This window comes from Eulemur rufifrons, chromosome 24, assembly GCF_041146395.1.
Source record: "Eulemur rufifrons isolate Redbay chromosome 24, OSU_ERuf_1, whole genome shotgun sequence".
NCBI classification, from domain to species: Eukaryota; Metazoa; Chordata; class Mammalia; order Primates; family Lemuridae; genus Eulemur; species Eulemur rufifrons.
The window spans coordinates 22,576,326-22,595,658 of NC_091006.1; the positions used below are offsets into that span (position 1 = coordinate 22,576,326).

The following is a 19,333-nucleotide window of genomic DNA, read 5'->3' on the forward strand; positions in this document are numbered from 1 at the left end:
CGAGGACAAGGACCACGTGTGTTTTTGTTCACCACTGAACCAGCAAGTGCCCGCCACAGGGTAGACACTCTAGATAAGTGAGGGATAAATGAATGAATGCTAATTCATTCATTCAACAGCACCACGCTAGACCCTAGAAGTAAAGTATTATCTATGATACACAGTCCTTACCCCCAAATGGTTTGCTGTAGTGGCAGATCTGGACAAATCAACAGGTATTTGCAAAACCACAGTGTCAAAGGTCTATAGTAAGGTGAATTCAGGGTGCCATGAAAGCACATAGGAGCGGTACGTACCCAACCCAGCCCGAGTCAGGGACGGTTTGCATAGGGAACGGTCCTTAAGTCAAGTCCTAAAATGTGAGCCGTAATCAGCTGGGAGACAAGATATGGGGAAGCAGGAGAAAAACAAGGCAAAACAAGGTACCATTCTGAGAAAATGAAACAGGGGTGGTGCACAAGAGGAGGCAGGAAATTAGGTGAGAGAAGTTAGCCACTTTTGTATCTTGCTAAAGACTTCGGAGTTTTTTTATATAAGAGCAATGAGGAGTCACTGAAGTGTTTTAAGCAGGCAAGTGATCAGATCAGATTTTTTGTAGAGGACATACTGGAAGTGGTTAGGACTGGAGGTAGGGGACAGACAGGGCCACACCGCCATAATCCAGGTTCGAGATGGCACAGTTTAAACTGAAGTAACGACACTGGGGAGGTTTTAAGGAGATTGAGTTCAGAGAGGGAAAAGGAACAAATTCATTTTGCCAAATTTCAATGTGCAAGGCTCACCACCATACCACTAGAACAGCGTTCTACATGCATTAAACTCTGCAGATATTAGGTGAACAGAGTAGTAAAAGCTATGCTTCAAAATTCATAGTGCCCCCAACTATGGCCATAAGGACCCCAGAACCCAAATGATTGCTAGAGAAATTTTTCCTGCAAAACCACCTATATATGGATGAGGACAAACCACTTCTAAGACATCCCTTTTAGTTAAAAGTATCCGAATGACTAGATTTGAATGGAATGAAAATAATGTTGACATTCTGGTACTTTTCATATAAAGAATATTGCAAGAAATATAGAGAATGATATTTTTTCAAAAATAACACGTGAAACTTTTTGTCTGTCCTTTACTCCTCCTCCCTGTTGTCACTACGCTTTGCAGAGCGTCATGATTTCTCTCCTCCTGCAGCTGCTCCCTCACGTGCACTCACTCTCCCCCCACCTCCACTCGTGCACCTCTCCCATCCGCCCTTGCTGCTGCCGGAGTGAGTGTTTGGAGTGCAATTCGGATCCCCTCAGTCCCAGGCTGGGATGTTGCTGGGCAGGGAGGCCAGCAGCAGGTGGGGAGGCCAAGGAGGACAAAGCCTCGTTTTCCATGCTGAGGCTCCTGCAGCTAATATTGCCATGGGGCCCTCGAGGATTCCTGAAACTCCACCGTTCCCTAAAAGTACCTTGCGCGTTCTATGCCTCTGTCATTTCCTGCGTGCCACTCTTCACACTGGCATTCTGTGTCTACTCCTCGACGTTTGTTTAAAACCGTCCTCTCCTTTCAAGACCCAACTCAAATGCCCCTTCTTCCTTCACCCCACCGAGCAACCCTTGGCCCTCCATGCAGGTCTCACCACAGAAGTCCCTGCTTTTCTCTCATCCTTGACGAGATTCACTGTCCTCACAAACTAATCTTTTTTTATTTTTTTATTTGAGACAGAGTCTCGCTCTGTTGCCTGGGCTAGAGTGCCGGGGCATCAGCCTAGCTCACAGCAACCTCAAACTCCTGGGCTCAAGCGATCCTCCTGCCTCAGCCTCCCGAGTAGCTGGGACTACAGGCATGCGCCACTATGCCTGGCTAATTTTTCTATATATATTTTTAGTTGTCCAGCTAATTTCTTTCTATTTTTTTTAGTAGAGACGGGGTCTCGCTCTTGCTCAGGCTGGTCTCGAACTCCTGACCTCGAGCGATCCACCCGCCTCGGCCTCCCAGAGTGCTAGGATTACAGGCGTGAGCCACCGCGCCTGGCCACGAACTAATCTTTTGAATGTCTAAATCATTACATGCCACACCCCTGCTTAAAACACTCCAGTGGCTTCCTGTTCACTCTGAATAAAAACTAAACACTGTACAATTGTCTTTAAGTTCCTATATCAGCGTTTCTTCCTGGAACGATTTTGCACCCCCCACCCACACATTTGACAATTTTTGGTTGTCACAACTTGGGGGAGAGGGTGAGCCTGGCTTCTACTGTCTAGAGACCAGAGATGCTCCTGAATAGCCTACAATGTGCAAGACAGCTACCACCAACAAAAAATTATTCAAATTGTCAATGCTGAAGTGGAGAAACGTTGTTTTACATGATCTGGCCCCATTACCTTGGACCTCACCTTGAATTACTAAATCCCCGTGTTTCGGTCACATGGCCTGCTGTCTTCTTCCTCAATACACCAAGCTCCTCCCCACCCTGGGGCCTTTGCATTTGCTTACATCTTTCCATGGAAAACTATCATCTAATAAACATTTATTGCACATCTATCCTGTGGTAGGCCCTATGTTGATAAAACAATAAATGAGACAGAATACAAGTCCTAAAGGGGTTTGCAGATTATACATTGAAGCCAGACATGAAAACAAATAACTTAATGTATGTGCAAAGTACAAAGCCCAAAGGAAGGCATGGTTAATTCCAACTTTAGTGGTAGAGATAAGTGGTGAATAGGGAAAAATCACTAAACTCTTTCAGGGCACAGACTGTGACACAGAATAATTTTTATCTTCGACATCTAATACAAGTGTTCCATACATAGCAAGCACTCAGGCATTCAATAAATGCTCCAAAGGTTAAATATGTCCTTTAAAGTTTAAAAAAAAGTACGTGTCTTTGTGAATATAAACCAAAAGGATGTTCTATTTTCTGAAACTGGAGATTATTTTAAGTACAAGGATAGGAAGTGAAACTTTGTTTTCCTTTGAAATTGTATATGCTTTGCTAATACCGAACAAAAATCATTCAGGAATAAATCCACAGAAATCAAAATCTATGAAAGAAAAAAAGACTAGTCTGGCAGTCTAAAGTTTACATCAGGTTCATCGATGGTAACAAAGGAGGGGTCAGGAACAGCACACAGACGTGCAGAGACGAGAATAAACATCCACGCTAGGAGCCCACCAGGGTCCACATAATGTGCTGGTCTATGGAGACAGCAAGAGCCACGACAGAGAACCTGCCACCAAGGGGCCCACAGTTGGCTGGGGGGACTCAGACTTGAACGCAAATTGTAACGCACTTTAAATATGTTTGGAAAATATACCAGAAAGCACAGAGGAAGAAGCGTTTAATGTCTAGAGTGAACCCACAAAAACTCCCTGCAGTGAAGACATCTAAAAGGGCTGTGAACAATACCAGCATTCACGTTGGGAACTGGAGATGATGGGTTTGTATGTTTTCCAGTTAGCAGCGTAACAACTCTGAGAACCGTGCGGCCCAACGATGATAAAATTCTTCAGTATATATTTATTGATCCCCCTACATGGAACTGTGGTGAAAACAGGAATGAAACATGGTCCTTATCTTGAAAACATTTTGGCCCAGAAAAGGGGATAAAGTAATTATACAAAATAAGTACTGCGTAAGACATCACGTGACCACTGCCAAAAAGCAATGCAAATGCACCAGCAGCAAAATCAAGAGCAATATTAATTACATTAGCAGTGAAGGCTACATGGAGAAGTTTTTATATTTGGATTATTTTAGAGGTTGAAGAGGATTTTGATAAATAGTAATCATCGAGCAGTGGGGAGAAGAGCTTTTTAGCTGGTGGACCTAGCAGAAGAAACTGTCAGATCTGAGAACCAACAGTTCATTTGACTAGAGCACTGGCTAGCATTTGGAAGGAACGGTTTTAAATTTAGGTTGAGGTCGTCTGGCAAAGAGACTTAAATCCCAGGCTAATGCAAACAGACATTCTTTCAAGGGGCAGAGGTTTAGAGGGCCAAGGTGTGAAGGTTTAGAAATATAGGCCTGACATACAAGAATAGCACTTTAAAAAAATTAATGCTTTTGGAACGACACAAGGAAGATTGGTTATTAACTCATGTCTAAACCATCAGAAAAGTCTAGGACTGGGTCTAGGGTTATCATAGTAGGAACAGAAAGGAAAAATAAAAACAGGGCAAAGTAGGGATTTGGGAATTATCTAAAGAAATACACTCATATCGAGGATTTTACCATGAAATACATTAGAGCAAACTGGTTGTCATAACCACTTAATATCTATTTTTATATACCTATCCTCCCTCCTACACCCAATCTATAACATTCGTGAAATCACTTTCCTAGTGAGAAGGATCTCTTGCAGTCTGAAGCTCAGACTTTGTTCCTGCCTCTGCCAACAACTGATGGAATAACCTTAGAGAAGCCATCACCTTGCTGACCCTGGTTCGCTTTTGAGTGCTCTGCAGGGACAATGCAGGACATAACTAACCAAAAGGATGGCCAAAAAAAGCCAAGTGCCTTGGCGTTCCTACATCAATACAGAGCTGTTCAGCAGAGTGGAAAGGTGGATCCCAGCCCAAGCAGAGCACACAGCCAGAGCCAGTGGACAGGAAGCCAAAGCAAATGCCACCCCAAAACATGCCATTTTTAATACCACAATGCCTTCATCTCTCTCACTGTTTCAGGTTTCTCTTTTGAATCAATTTCATAGCAGTTAAGGCCCTTTATAATTTTAGACAGAATCTCCAATTTTCACATTCCACAGCTTTCCTCTTCTAAAAAAAAGGTGACCAAAACAATTTCCAAAGTGGAAAAACCTTTGATTCATAATGTATGTCCACCGGTATCATTAGATTTGTGACAAAGGACTGGCACTTGGGCCACAACTATCATTATTCAAATGAATGATTGCAAGTAGGAAATTCCAAAGGTGACAACAACTTATTTTTTATATACTCAACTCTTATTCTAAGAGGCAAATCCTAACGTACCTTAATTTTCTAATGTTTTCTACAGAGAATGGAGGAATAAAAAGTTTCTATATTTTAGCAGTCCGAAGCTTGCTAAACTCTAAATTCTGAACTTTATCAGTAAGAAAACTTAATGAGCAAAAAATAGTAGGCATTTGCCCCCAAAGATACATAGCAAATCTGGCCAATCATAGATAAAAATTAAGAACTTGTTTACAAATATTTTTCAGAATAAAAATATATTACTCAACATCTATTTCCAGCCTTTTGGTAAACTAAATCAACACTGAAACTCTTCCAGTACAGAACATCTAAACATGCTCAACAAAACACAGAAAATATCTTCTAGAAACCGTGGCTTAACTGCCAGAAAGTAAGAGGAACAACTGGAGACAAAAAACAATAGCAACAAGAAGGAGCAAATCCACAGGGTCAGTCAGTCCTGGAGCCTGGGACAGCCTTCAAAGACGGTACCAAGCATTGAAGGCTCAAGGCCTGAATGAAAACGATCATCTGAATTCTAGGGACAGGTGACAAAACCTAGGGATATAATGGAGAGGTATAGATGGGGAACACCCTCCAAAATAAAACTAGGATGGTCTAAACACAGTATACTCAAATGGCCAATTAAAAAAAATGCCCCATGGAAAAAGGTAGTGGGAACACATGCCTCTGTTTGCCACTGGGTGTAACACCAAAAAAAAAAAATCTCCTAGGATATTCCTAACCACAAACTTGCAATTGAGTTTATGGCTGGAATTCACATTATCTCTGTGGCCTAGAAAATCCTAAGCCAAAAAATGTAGTTTAAAGTGGTCTTGGCCTTTTATGAATTAGCTTTGGTCTTCACGAATCCCCCAAAATATATATAGCTATATATAGATACATAGATGATATAATAGATAGATATACAATATCAAACCTATACATCATCAAGCTTCTAGATCCAATCACCAATTTAAAGGAAATAAAGAGGACAAAGAAAATGCTAAATGACACCTTAAGGAAGCAACCACCAAGATCTAGACTATGGCAAATTTTTAAGTACAAATATGTCAGATCTTGTTCTCTAAAACTGGCTGGAAAAATATCTCCTCTCACATATAGTTTTCTACAATGTGACCTTGCCATTCCACCATCAAAAGGTGGATTCCTTCTCACTCCCTGGAATGGAGGCTGTCCCAGTGACTACTGTGACCAACTGACGATGGCAAAGTAAAGCAGTAAGGCCGCGCCAATTGCAGGTGTAGCCATTAAATGGCCTAACATCTTCCACTTCTTAATTCTTGGAAGTCAGCTGCTATGTGACAAGTGCAAAAAACCCAGTATTACCATGCTGTGAGAAGCTCAACAATCTTAGAATTCAGAAAGGTGCCTCAGAGCGACACATGGCTCTACGCATGGCTGGAGGCGGAGGGAGAGTCATTTTAATATAAGTTTCCAACTGAATTCTCAACCTTTTCTTTCATCCTCACTGAAAACCAGTATTTTCCTTTGGTATCAATGGTTCCCTAGAAATGTCTGTTCTTCAGTGAAAGTCTGTTTCTTTTACTCCCCACATTAGGTGGAAGTATACATCACTTACTCTCATGCTTCCATGAACTGTCTTCTACTGAAGGCCAGTTCTTCATTCTGCTCTAGCACATGTAAGTATGCTGACCTCCAGGATAGGAATGTACCTTCCATTATGATTTTGGCAACTGTTCCATGGTCTTCCTCACTACCATACTCTGTGCCACCTTCTAAGGATGTCAACATTGATGCAGGTGATACTTTCAGCAGCCTGGACTCACATCACCCAAACTCGCAGGCCTTGATGGATGTCGTCTCCAACATTCTTCAGGAACTAGTCATACACTTTGGACCAGTTCATAACTCTCAGCGTTCTCTCCTCCCAAACTCAAAATCTAAACATCTCCTCTTTAGCCAAGGCTTTTAATTTTTTGTGTCTCATGGTCTTATTATTATGGGATTTACTCCTTTCTCACTGTGATCTGTAGTTCTTCAAGTTCTTCCCACTTGGACAGTTAATCAGAATCTTCCTCATCTCTCTCATTCCTCTGCCCAGTGGGTTTCTATAGTCAACCAATTCTCTATATGTCCTGGATTTTTCTGTCTGCTAAACCTACTCTGCTAAACTCCATTCTTAGTAATTTCCTTTCCTGCTTCTAGGTGACTGATTCTAATGCATTTTCACCCTCATATGGTGGTGGTTATGAAAGGTTAATGAGTTAATATATAATATAAAGTGCTTAGGACATGGCATGACTCATAGTAGGCATCCCCTCAATTATAGCCCTTATTGCTATTATTCATATCTTACTTCCCCAAGTGAAATTTACAAAAACCTTTGTGACTCCTCCCCCCAAAAAATAACTAGAGCCAGAGACACATTATATAAAGTAAGAACATTTTAGGCAGCTTTCTTGAAAGATATCCCAGACTACTGACACATTTTTCTTTAAACTCATGACAAACTTAAAAAATAAATTTTTAGAAAACTTAAACTGTATGAAATAATTTTTTTCTCCATACTTTATGGTCAATAACATACTGAGACAAACAATTGAAGACAAAAAATATAAATTCTTACCACTAGCTTATAACCATGTACTATCTCAATCATCTTTGGGAATAAATCTAAGTTGGTTTAACAGAGAGCAGGTGATTAGTATTAATTAATTAAATTAATATTATATTAATTACATCTTTGATTGTCATTGTCTTTATTAAGGACAGTTACCACATTAAAATCAGATGTAGGATGACTATGGCTAAGTAGTAAACTGTTTGTATTCTCTCTTTGGTGGTAAAAAGAAATATTATTTAAAACAAATTTTTTCAGATTTAAATGAGCTTTCTTAAAGTATTATATTGAGGACATGTGACAACACTGGGTGATCTGTGATCCTGCTGAGTCTTAGGGAACATTAGCTATAGTATAACTCCTAATAAAGCTCTCTTGGTTTTGAATCAGTATTTTCAAGTGCTAAAAAGAAAGTAGAAGGCAATGACACTTACTTTGAGTTTGTGTTCTTTCCTGTTTACAATCACAGCTGTAATTTGTTGGTCCATGAAAATCAGAATGGTGACCAACAAAGCAGGGATAGCAGCAGCAAGGTATACCCACCACGGGTTTCCTCCAAACGGTGGAACGAACCAACCTCGGTTCGGACTTGTTGGCTTGAAAGAGAGAGAGAGAACATGTATCAGAATATTCTCAAGTTAATATGTGCTACCTGGTGAAAAATCAACAGAGAAGACATATTCTTATTTTAGAGCGCCAACATATTGAAAAATAGAAACAATTATAGGCTGGAAAATGAGGACTAGTCACCAAAACCTTCCCAAAGATGTTATCATTGAGGCAACACTTTAAAGGAAGGAGAGAAAGAATATGGGCTGTTGAAAAACAAGGCAATGCCATTTTGTGGATTTGGGATGATTTAGGATAAGGATTTGAGATGGAAGAAAGAAAGTAATATATGTTTAAGAAGCATCCAGAAGAAAATCCCAAATGTAATATTTAATAAAGAGGTGATAAGAAATATTAAAAAAAAAAACCCATAAATTTTGTTCGTGGGTTCTAGCAATTATACTGAAGTTGTTTCTACTATTGCCAAATTATAATAGCTTCATAACGTAATATATAAAAAGCTACAAATGTTTTTATACTATAAGTGGAACTAATTTAAACATTCTGGTGTCTTATTTTACATATGGGAAAGTATCCAAAATAACTGGTTAAATCCTTGGAAATAACCAAAAAAATTGGAAAAAATGGTCATTTTTCCAGTTCCCAATATATTTTTTATCAGTAGATCATATATGTCTACTACAGAAAAAAAATTTCCTATGCTTTTCCTTAAACAATGCAAATAAACTAAAACAAAATAGTATCTATGAATTATTTTCTCCAGATTTGCTATCAAGAAAGTCTCATTTCTCTTTTGAGGATATTTCCATCTTCCGTCTCACTTTGCTCATAACTTCTTCACTGAATTGATGCATATTTTACTACCATTATCAGGCTGTGAACTCACAAGGAAAAAAAAAACTTTGTCTTTTTTATCAATGCATTTCAAATCCCCAGTCTAGAGCCTGACTCAAAGCAAACATTCAATAAATATTGACTTAAATGAATTAATGATTGAATGAATGAGAATTTATTTTTGCTAATGATTATGTGATAGCACAGATAATACAAAAAATAACATTTGCTATAACATATATATCCCTTCCTCATTAAGTAGTTATTAAATTGAAACTGCAGTTAACTTAATATTTCTTAGTTTCTTTTTTTTTTTTTTATCTCCCCCTCCCCACCCTCTCCTATTTCTTAGCATATATATGATTCTCAGTAGCAAAGACAGTGAGGATTGTTATAGAAAATAGGCAAAAGACTTCATTACTAGTTCTGTAATCTTATGCATTTTACTTAATTTTTATGAGCTTCAATCTCAACTTTATAAACTCAGGATGATGATGATTTCATATTTCCTAGAATTATTACCTGGATCGAGGTGATAAGGTATATGAAAATACTTTGCATATTTTAAAAATATTCTAAAAATATAAGACAGAGTCTATAATATTATTAAATAAGTTATTTTTAAAGAAAAATCAGTAAATTACATTTGATCCTAGTCTTGGCATTTAATTTAAGTGAAGAAATTAGTCTAAACATATGAGACTAACAAGGGACCAATTTCGGAAAAAAAGAAATGGATAATTATGTAAAACTAACTCAGAAAGAGACACAATAAATTAGAATAGGGGAAAGGAAAGAAAGCCGAAGAGTTCCAGAAATGACCAAAAGGTAGAGACATTCACTCACCTTGAACTCGCTTGGCACAATTAGTTTTGGAGTGTCCACACCTACCAGGGCATCTATTACACAAAAGATGAGAATGGACAAGATAATGGCAAAATCACTGATCAGTTTTCTTGCCTAGAAAAATAAAACAGAAACCAGGGATCAGTCAGTACCAGACACATACATGTGCCTATGTTTGAACTGAATGAAGAATTCTACGCTTGCTAACAGTTTACAGCAACAGCTTTATCAAGAAATTAAAGGAGGTGTCACACTAAAGAAAGATTATTTTTAAATTGTTTTTGTATTATTTTATCTCCTGGCCAGATATAATCTGATCCCACAAAGCAGGTTGCAGTGTGTGTGTAGGCAGAAAGGACAATCAAACAATATATCCCTGAATTACTGTACACTCATCCCATGCAGCATGGACACCTGGATAAGAATGAAATCAAAGCACATATTCTAAAAATCTGCACAAAGATAAAGAATTCTGTTTATTATTTGGGAGGCAACACTGTAAGATAAATCCCATGAGGTAGCCTGAAAACATCAAGAATCTAGCAGGGAAGGGACTACAAGTTCCAGTCCATTGAGTGAGGTAAATATCAAGATCTTAAAGTAACGTCAAGTGACAACAGATGGAAATGCAATGGCTGCACTAGCTTTGTCAAAGAAAATACTTCTCCTTCCAGGACAGTTCTTAAAGTCTCCTGTATGTGGGGCATCTCCACTCCACCATTTCTTAAGTGTAGTTGCCTTTATTTGCTAACCCTCCAGATGCCTAAGTATCTGCCCTTGGTCAGGGCAAGGTCTGGGCTTCAGGGGATACAGCATTAAACCCAGATCTTCCCCACGAAGTGGATGCAGAATGGCCATTTACAAGTTGATAAGGGGAGGATTCTACCATTTAATTGCATGGAGGTTGCTCTGTAGTCTCTAGTGGCACTCACGGGGGCCTAAGGGCACTACTAGAGCACAGATATCTGAGTGTCCCATAAAGCAGGTACACATGGTAGTACACAATTTGATCATTATACAAGAATTTACTTAGTTCCTAAAACTTTGGTTGGTGCCAAGGATATCACAGGAAATAAAATGGACACAACCCATGTCTTCATGAAGCCCATAGCCAAGTTGTGTACAAGGAAGCCTGCTTCCAAGTAAAATCAGGATTGATTCAGAGTTATCTCAGAGTGAGCAGTCAGTTTCCAGTGAGGGGAGAGAGATCAGTGGTGGGCTGAGTTGATGCACAGTTCTCAGGACAGAGGGTCTCTTGAAAGAGAGTAGTGGGATTACTGCAGACCCGTATTCAATAGAAACTAAAGTGAGGATCGGAAATTTCTTGGCAGTGTGGGTATGCTAAAGGCCACAGTGCTCAGTTCTTGACCAGTACTAGGTGTCAGGAGCCATGGTACTATCAGCAGGATCCAAGATGGTCCTTTTGGCCAGGAGTTCCTTTCCCTCTTGGTGGGCTGCATTCTGCTAGGCTTAGCTTTCTTGAGAAGTACACATCGAGGAACACAAGGCCAACTGTAGGACCTTTCAGGGGCAAGTGTACACCAATTACACACAATAACTTCAAGAACAAATAGGTAACAGGGATCAATTTGAAGAGAACATATAGTACAGCACTTAGGAGCTCAGCTACTGCAGTCAGATTACCTGGGTTGGCGCTCCAGCCCCATTATTTACTATCTGTAAATACTTACTGTTTCTTAGCTTCAATTACCTCATCTGTGAAACGTAGCCAAAATAATCCCTACAACATCATGGTTTATTATAAAAATTAAATTTAAAAAGCTGTGAAAGGGTTTAACACATTGCTTGGAACACAATAAACTCTCCTATTATAAGTCAACTATTGTCATTTCAAGTTCCAGAAGCTCTATTGGCTGCAGAGACTACCGGAATCGATGGGCCACTGTCAGGAAGTCTTTGATAGGAAGCTTCAATTACAAGAAACAAAAAATAAAAGCCCGGTAATAATATGAGACTGCCATGCTGAGTTAATTTTGGTTGGAAGTATCTGGAATTACTGCAGAAAAAGGATGTTTCCCAGGGGCTCAATACTGAAGAAAACTCTCATTTCTTAAGTTTTGTGCAAGTAGGGTTGACACTGGCAGTTTGGGATGGTCTGGCGAAGGATAGTACTGGGAAGAAGTTTCAGGAATATGTCAGGATGGTACAACCATCCCTTGGTCCAGGAGGCTATAAATTGCTGGAGGACCAGATGTTGTTGCGAAGGCAAAAAAGTAGTTCTTATTTATCACCCTCCCAATTCTCACCCAGAAAATCCAATTTGTTGACAACTCATATCCTTTAAGTTGTTCAAAAGAAGGGAAATAATTTTTATTAAAAAGATGGATAACTTTCCTCCCCTAATTTTTTTTTTAATAAACAGAAGAAGGGAAATAGAAGGTAGGAAACAAATCCAATCTGCAATTCCTTGGTAGAAATTCCCGTAGGATCTATTGCTCTGGCCCTGCTAGAGGACAGACCTGTTCTACTAGAGTCACTCCAGGCCCTAGGAAACACTGCTTCTTTAGCTGGGAGAGAAAGCATTCTCAGCCTTCCATCAACTGAACACAGTGCAAAACGAACATGGCAAACTGGATATCATCGAAGCCCATGTGTAGTGCTCTTAACCTGGCCCCATTACTCCATGAGCTAGTAAGATCAACGCGCATGATTCCAAGTACCAATAGAGAGAAAGTACCCTGAAAGGTCTAAATTGTTTTAAGAAATTATTTAAGGTATGATAATATGTAAATTAAAAAAATGATTTTTTTTTTTCAGACAAATATACCAATTGTATTTTGATTTGGGTGTTGGTTACACAAACGTAAGATCTGGGAACTTTACTATGTAAATTAAAGCTCAATTTAGAATATATCGTCCCCCCCCCACCTCACCAAAAATACCAGAACTTCCAAATCCAAATCAGTGTTGTCTTTCAAATTGTTCTCTTTGGGAAGCTATTAATTTATTTCGGTGGTGTTGCTATTGTTCCAAATAATTTTAAAATTCCTTTGATAATTTTATTACTGAACAAAGACTGATTACCCATATTAACCATCAGACATGTTTGAAGAATCCATGATTCTATCTTCTTTGAAATTTATTATTTTTCCTGTTTAAAAATTAATATATGTTCATTGTACAACATTTAGAAAGAATAGATGAACAAAAAGTGTTTCCCAATTCCATTATCTAGGAATAAATTTTAACATTTGCAAGTGTATCCTTCTTTTGTGTATATGTATGTTCATATATATGCATACATATGGTTTTGCAAATACTGTTTGATATCTTTCTTTTTTTACTTTTTTCTATCTCACTTGATATTTTCTATAATAATAAGCATTAATGACTCCATAGTATTATGCTGAATGGTTATTCCAAAATCTATTTTTCTAATACTGTACTATTTAGACTGCTTCCAACTTTTCACTATGATGAACAATACCTTAAAGAAATCTTTGCACACATCTAAGACTGTCTCCTTAGAATAAATTCCTGCCAGGGGAATTATTACTATCAATGTGTATATAAAAATTTAGGGCTTTTGGTATCTAATGCCAAATTACCTTCTAGAATGTTATATTGATTTATCAATTTTCACTCTATTCAACAATATACAAATGACTATGGATATTTTTAAAAGTTAAGCCCACACTCAAAGTGAAAGCATTTGTCACCACTGAGGATATTCAAAAGCATATAAAGTTGTAAAATTATCATTTCTGTAGCTTAAGGAAGCAGCTGAATTTCTTGCTCCATGCTGAATTCTCACATTTAATACAGATTGTACATAGACATACAACACTCTAAAGATGGCATTAATATATATTCTCAACAGTGTCTCATTAAACTTCATAAGCCAAATATTATATGGATAGAGACTGAACACAGAACTACCAATAGATACGGAGTGAATTCTGACAGCAGGTAATAGTCCAACCAGCCAGTATAATTTACCAAAAGCAACTGGCTGGAATATGCCATTTGTCATGTTCTGACATAGCAATACTTTGACATTCTGATATCTGGAAATCAAATCTAGTAGACCTGGTTTCCATCCTACTTCACTGGTTACTCTGGGTCTTTGTCAGTTTCCCCCTAAATTCCTCCAAGCTTTTGAAGTTGGACTGTCCCAGAATTCACACCTTAGTCTCTTCTTTCCTCTATCTATGCTCTTGCCCTAAGTGATCTCATTCAGTCTCATGCTTTAAAATAATATCTATATGTTGAGGCATAAAAAATTTATAGCTCTAGATCAGACCATTCCCCTAAATTCCAGAATCATCCATCTAACTACTTGGCACTTCCAGTTGGATTTTTTTAATAAGCATCTCAAACTTAGTCAAAAACTAAGTGCTTGATTTCCTCCCGCCCAGTTCCCCTTCCCCAGCCCAGCCTGCCCCACCACTGATGCCCTAAATCTGCTCTTTGAGTAGTTTTCTCCATCTTAGTTAATGGCAGCTTAATTTTCCCCCATTGCTCAGGTCAAAAACTTTGGAATCCACTCAACTCTTCTCTTTCTATTCATAATGCAGCCCTGAAGATGACCATGTCATAATTCCCAAAACATGTGAATATGTAATGTTATACGACAAGGGAGAATTAAAGTTGCAGATAGAACTAGGGTTGTTAATCAGCTGATTTTGAGACTGGGGAGATTGTCTTAAATTAACCAGGTAGACCCAATGTAATCACAAAGGTCCTTGTAAGTGAAAAAGGGAAACAGAAGAGTCAGTGTCAGAGTATTGAAGACTTGACTGGCCATTGTTGGTTTTAAAGATGAAAGAAGTCATAGCCTAAAGTACTAGCTCATGCCTGCAGTCCCAGCAACTCTGGAGGCTGAAGTGGGAGGATTGCTTGAGCCAAGGCGTTCAAGGCTGCAGTGAACCATGATCCTGACACTGCAGTACAGCCTGCGTGACAGAGTGAGATCCTGTCTCTTGGGGAAAAGAAAAAAGTTTAAGGAAAAGTTCATGAGCCAAGGAATGCAGGCAGCCCCTAGAAGTTGGAAAAGGCAAGGAAATGCATTCTCCTCTACAGACTTCAGAAGGAATGCAGCCCTGCCCACACCTGATTTTAGTCCAGTAAGACCCATTTCAGACTTCTGACCCCCAGATCTCAATTTTGACTTCTAGATCTGACTTCTCAGATCCACATTTTTGTTGTTTTAAACCACTATGTTTGTGGCCATCTGATAAAACAGCCTTAGAAACTAATAACTGATATAAACAAATAGGTAGGGATATATATGAATAATATGTATCATATTATCTGATGTATATATATCATATACATATTGATTTTGGAAGAACCTCTAAGTAATGGTAGTTTTGCAAATGTAGCATTATTACAGCATAGGTACAAAAATAGCTAAAAAGACAAATGCTAATAAAAGTCAGGATTACAGTTCTGAAAATTTACGGAGGGAAAAAATTACCCTGTTAATAATGTTGCTTAACCTCATTAAAAATCACACCTAGGGTGATACATTCTGTATAATTTACTCACTTCTATTTCCCCTTAAATTGTACAGTACAGTTCAGTTACAGCAGAAATCACTCCTGGAGAGTGTATATTATTAAGATATTCATTTCTGAGAGATACTGGATGCAGTTTAAGCTTCATATTCAAGGAAATTGATTTTTTTCCCCAGACCACTTCTGTATTCAAATCTAAATCCTCTAATTAGAGAAGGCAAATTAGGGTGCTATTTTAGCAGGCTATTCAGGTCTTACTCTATACTAAAACAAAACTTTAATTTGAGCTGGCAAAACCAACATAGTAGAAGCAGAAAGTGCACAAATGACGTCCAGCAATGGGTATATACAGCTTACTTCATACACCCTGGGGTCTATGGACAGGACCTTTCAGTCTAATTTTAAGGAGGTAAGAATTGCTCTCTTTGGGCCCTTCTCACATTTCCAAGCACATTTAGAGAAATAAAAATATATGATTTCCTTTTATTGTTTCTCTGTTTTCCCTTTCATTTCATCAAACTTGATCTCTTTCAAAAACTCCAAAAATAACACCCTTTTATGTAGGTCAGTATATCAATGAGGAAATCAAATTAGAAACTCAGAGCTCCTAATTCCTTACTAGCTATGACTCGTAACGATTAAAAGTAGAAGTGCCAAAGTTTTCATGAGAAACCTGTTCCTACAAGATTCATGCCCAATCCCGTGGCTTCAGAGGCCTCAAAGCTTGGAGAAACATCCTAACTTGTGGATGTCCATCCAAATCAAATGCTAAGTCCCTACAGGCTCAAACTTTAATATCGTAGGAGTATACATTTTCACAATCTAAGAGAACACAAATAAAGATAATTCATAACAAGGGCTTGTCATAAAGATTTTTTTAATGGCACATGGATGTGCTATAATAATTCCTACTTCGATTTATGAAAGAGGAAAAGATAAGCATGTCTCAATTAAAGACTGTAATGCTTCTTTTATATCAGACTGGTTTTGAGTTCTTTTATTTTTGTTTACTCTTTTTAATTATAAAAATGAAGAGGAGAAAGATATTTCTGTCATCTGCAGGATTAATAAGACAATATCTCAATTAATCTAATAAGCAGCCATCAGCTTAAATACTTAAATCAACAAAGCAAAGAAGAATTAAGTGGATGGGAAAGACAATTCAAATAACCACACACTGTTCTATCGTTCTTGGGCAAAAACAACCTAATAAATCCATTCTAAACATACTCTCATGAAGAACAATACTGTATTAATTATTGAGAGAGTCATAATCCTAGAGACACCAACAGTGAGAAGCTAGTTAATTTACATGGGAAAAATAAATTTGGTTCCTCAGAAGCCCCAAAGGGCATTTGGTTTTCGCTTTGCAAGGACTTCAGCTGCTCCTAAATTAACTGGGGGGAAAAGGCCATGAGCCTGCAGAGCAGTTATCAACGGACAGAGCTGTTACAAAGCGACAAGGACAGCAGCAGGGACCCTGTGGGCTCTCAGTACATTTTAATTCATGATGTCAAGTCCTCTAATGATTGTGGTACTTGGAAAATGCAAACCAGCAGTGTTAAAAAGCATTTATTCTAGATGAAAAAAAAAAAAAGTATGCCAGACAAATATGTGCCTTTTAGCAATCGCAAAAGGCATAAAATACCATGAGTTTTGAAATTTGATCCCCTGAGTCACCAATGCGATAAAACACTGTAAAAAAAATAAGCATTCATATTAGTCATAGCAATAATTATAATCTACTGTCCTTTAATTCACTAATACCCACTATAACCAGAATTTAATAAAAAGAAAGTCTGATTTAGACTCTAGGATTTTAATGCCGTAAGTTCCAAGTCAGAGAGATTTGGTGAGCAAAGAAGGGAAGTGGACTGGACGATGTATCTGGGTGGGGCTTGCCAAAGGAAGTCTGCAGGAAGAGGGGTAGGTCTCGTGAAGTGGCTCAGTAGGATGCTGAGGAGACACTGGCAATCACCAACAGACCTCTCCTTCCATCCTGCCTCAAAACCAGGCAGTAAAACAAGGAACCCAATGAATGTATTCGAGAAGGAAACGCTCCAACCCCATGGGAAATACCATGACCCAATCTGGTCACTATCTTCTAAGTTGAAACTGACGATCTGGAGCTAATCTAGAGAAGGGCAGCCAGAGGAGTGGGAGTCCAGAAAACTCATCACAAGAAGAATGACCATGGGCCTCAAGAAGCTACAGGGAGACGCCATCTTCAAATATGTGAAGTCTGTCAGAGGGAAGAGGAACTAAACTCGTTCTGTGTGGCTCCAGATGGCAAGGGCAGACTCTGGACAGAGGCTGTAAGAAGACAGATTTGTGTTTCTATCAAGAATACCTGGGGGATGCTACGTTCCTATTCCAGGAAGCATTCAAGCAGCATGATGAAAACCACGTGTCAGAAATTAAGAGGCGTTGTTAGACTAGGTGGTACTAAAAATCCTAACACTAAAATGTATTGATTTAGACTCAATTATCAAAGTTTCTTAACCCACTAAATAGAGTCTTCTTGGATATAACTCATTATAATCATTATAATAAAGGGTTCCAGGGCCAAAAAAGGAAAGTGATTTTATAACTTACATTAAAGGTACAAGAATAAAAGTTAAAAAAGATTAACTAGTAAATCATATATATAAATTTAGACAACCTGGATGGCATAGGAGACCATTTTGTTTAGTACCTATATTTAATGTTGATGACTTTTCTACAATGGACAAATAAGCAGAGAGTGCATAGGACCAACAGAGTACCATGGCCAAAATTATTTCTTCTATCCATAGACTGCCTCTGTGCTACCATTAAAACTCTCTTAAAATGTTTTGGCCAATCAGTGTTCCAGCCCTATTTTTCTTAGGGCTCAATTAAAGTTGACTGTATTTTTGCTTTTGTCATATGTCCGTAAGAGCTAGAGTATTTGTAGTCTTCGTTAAATGTTTAACAGACTAAGTTGCACTTATATTTAAATATCCCTTTGTCATTCTCAACAAAATAAATATAAAAAACAATTTTGGGTTAAAAACAAATTTGACTTTCATAATTACTTTCCTTGGTACAAAATCCACAAAAATTTGAAAATCTCATTCACCTTTAGTGACAGCAATGTCATTTTTCAATGGCATAATGAGATCTGATGTTTCTACAAAAGCCAGACAAATGACATCCAGGGTTACTGACACTAGAATAGGACATAGACTACATGCCCATTATTTCTTACTCATTTTTTAATACACTATTTGCTTTAGTTTGACAATTTTTTCCCATTTTCCCAAGAACGGTTCTGGGAGAAAAAGAAACTAGAATGAAGATGTCACCTGATTCTTGCAAAGAACTGTTTGCGGGGAGTTAGCTACGCTCCCCGCAAAGAGGTCCTTTTCTCTTTGTTCCGATCATGGTCTCTAAGTTGACTGCGCCAGTTTGCAGGGAGTTAGCTACATTCCCTGCAAAGAGGTTTTTCTTCCGATCAGGTCTCTCAGGCAGGAGTCATCGCAAAGGATGAAAAATATAGTAGGAAACAGAAATAAAAATATAAAGTAATGGCAATAATAATACACAGAGCCAAAGATATAGTTTATAAAGTAAAAGTTTATGAAAATAGATAAAGGAGGGTATCCGGATGGAAATATTTTACCCGCATAAAATATCATCCCAACTGAAACTCCACACAGGTATTATATAGGGTACATACAGGCTCCGGTTGCCAAGGGCAACGGGATTTTGATACTAACAGGCAGTTTGCTTTAGGGTCAAAGTCTCCTAAAAGGCTACTACAGATCCTTTAACTAACTCTAACTAGGGGAACAATGGGTTATAAAATCGTCTTGGGGCAAACTTCTAAGTTTCATGATAAGGCTATTACTTTAGCAACAAACAGAGACATCTTGGCTCTGGTGATTGTGTTCTTGGAGACAGAGATGATCCCAGAAGTCAACATGGGCTATGCTTTGTGTTAATTACTTTAACCGCATGGTTCCATCTGGGCCCGGCTTGGGCAACAGCATATCTATCTGATTAGCTCTCATCTTCGGGGGTCCACCTGTCAGCA

The 19,333-nt window shown here is 38.3% G+C and overlaps 1 protein-coding gene across 3 annotated transcripts in view; it reads right to left on the reverse strand.

The window, feature by feature from the left end:
- The window catches only part of SLC4A4 (solute carrier family 4 member 4), a 330,474-nt gene that overhangs the window by 27,817 nt on the left and 283,324 nt on the right, over positions 1–19,333 (reverse strand). For all 3 annotated transcript variants that reach the window (XM_069458317.1, XM_069458318.1, XM_069458316.1), the window contains exons 17-18: positions 9,797–9,910; positions 7,981–8,142 (exon numbers count right to left, since the gene is read on the reverse strand). In XM_069458317.1, coding sequence (XP_069314418.1) covers positions 7,981–8,142; positions 9,797–9,910 — 276 coding nt within the window. The remainder of the gene's footprint in view (positions 1–7,980; positions 8,143–9,796; positions 9,911–19,333) is intronic.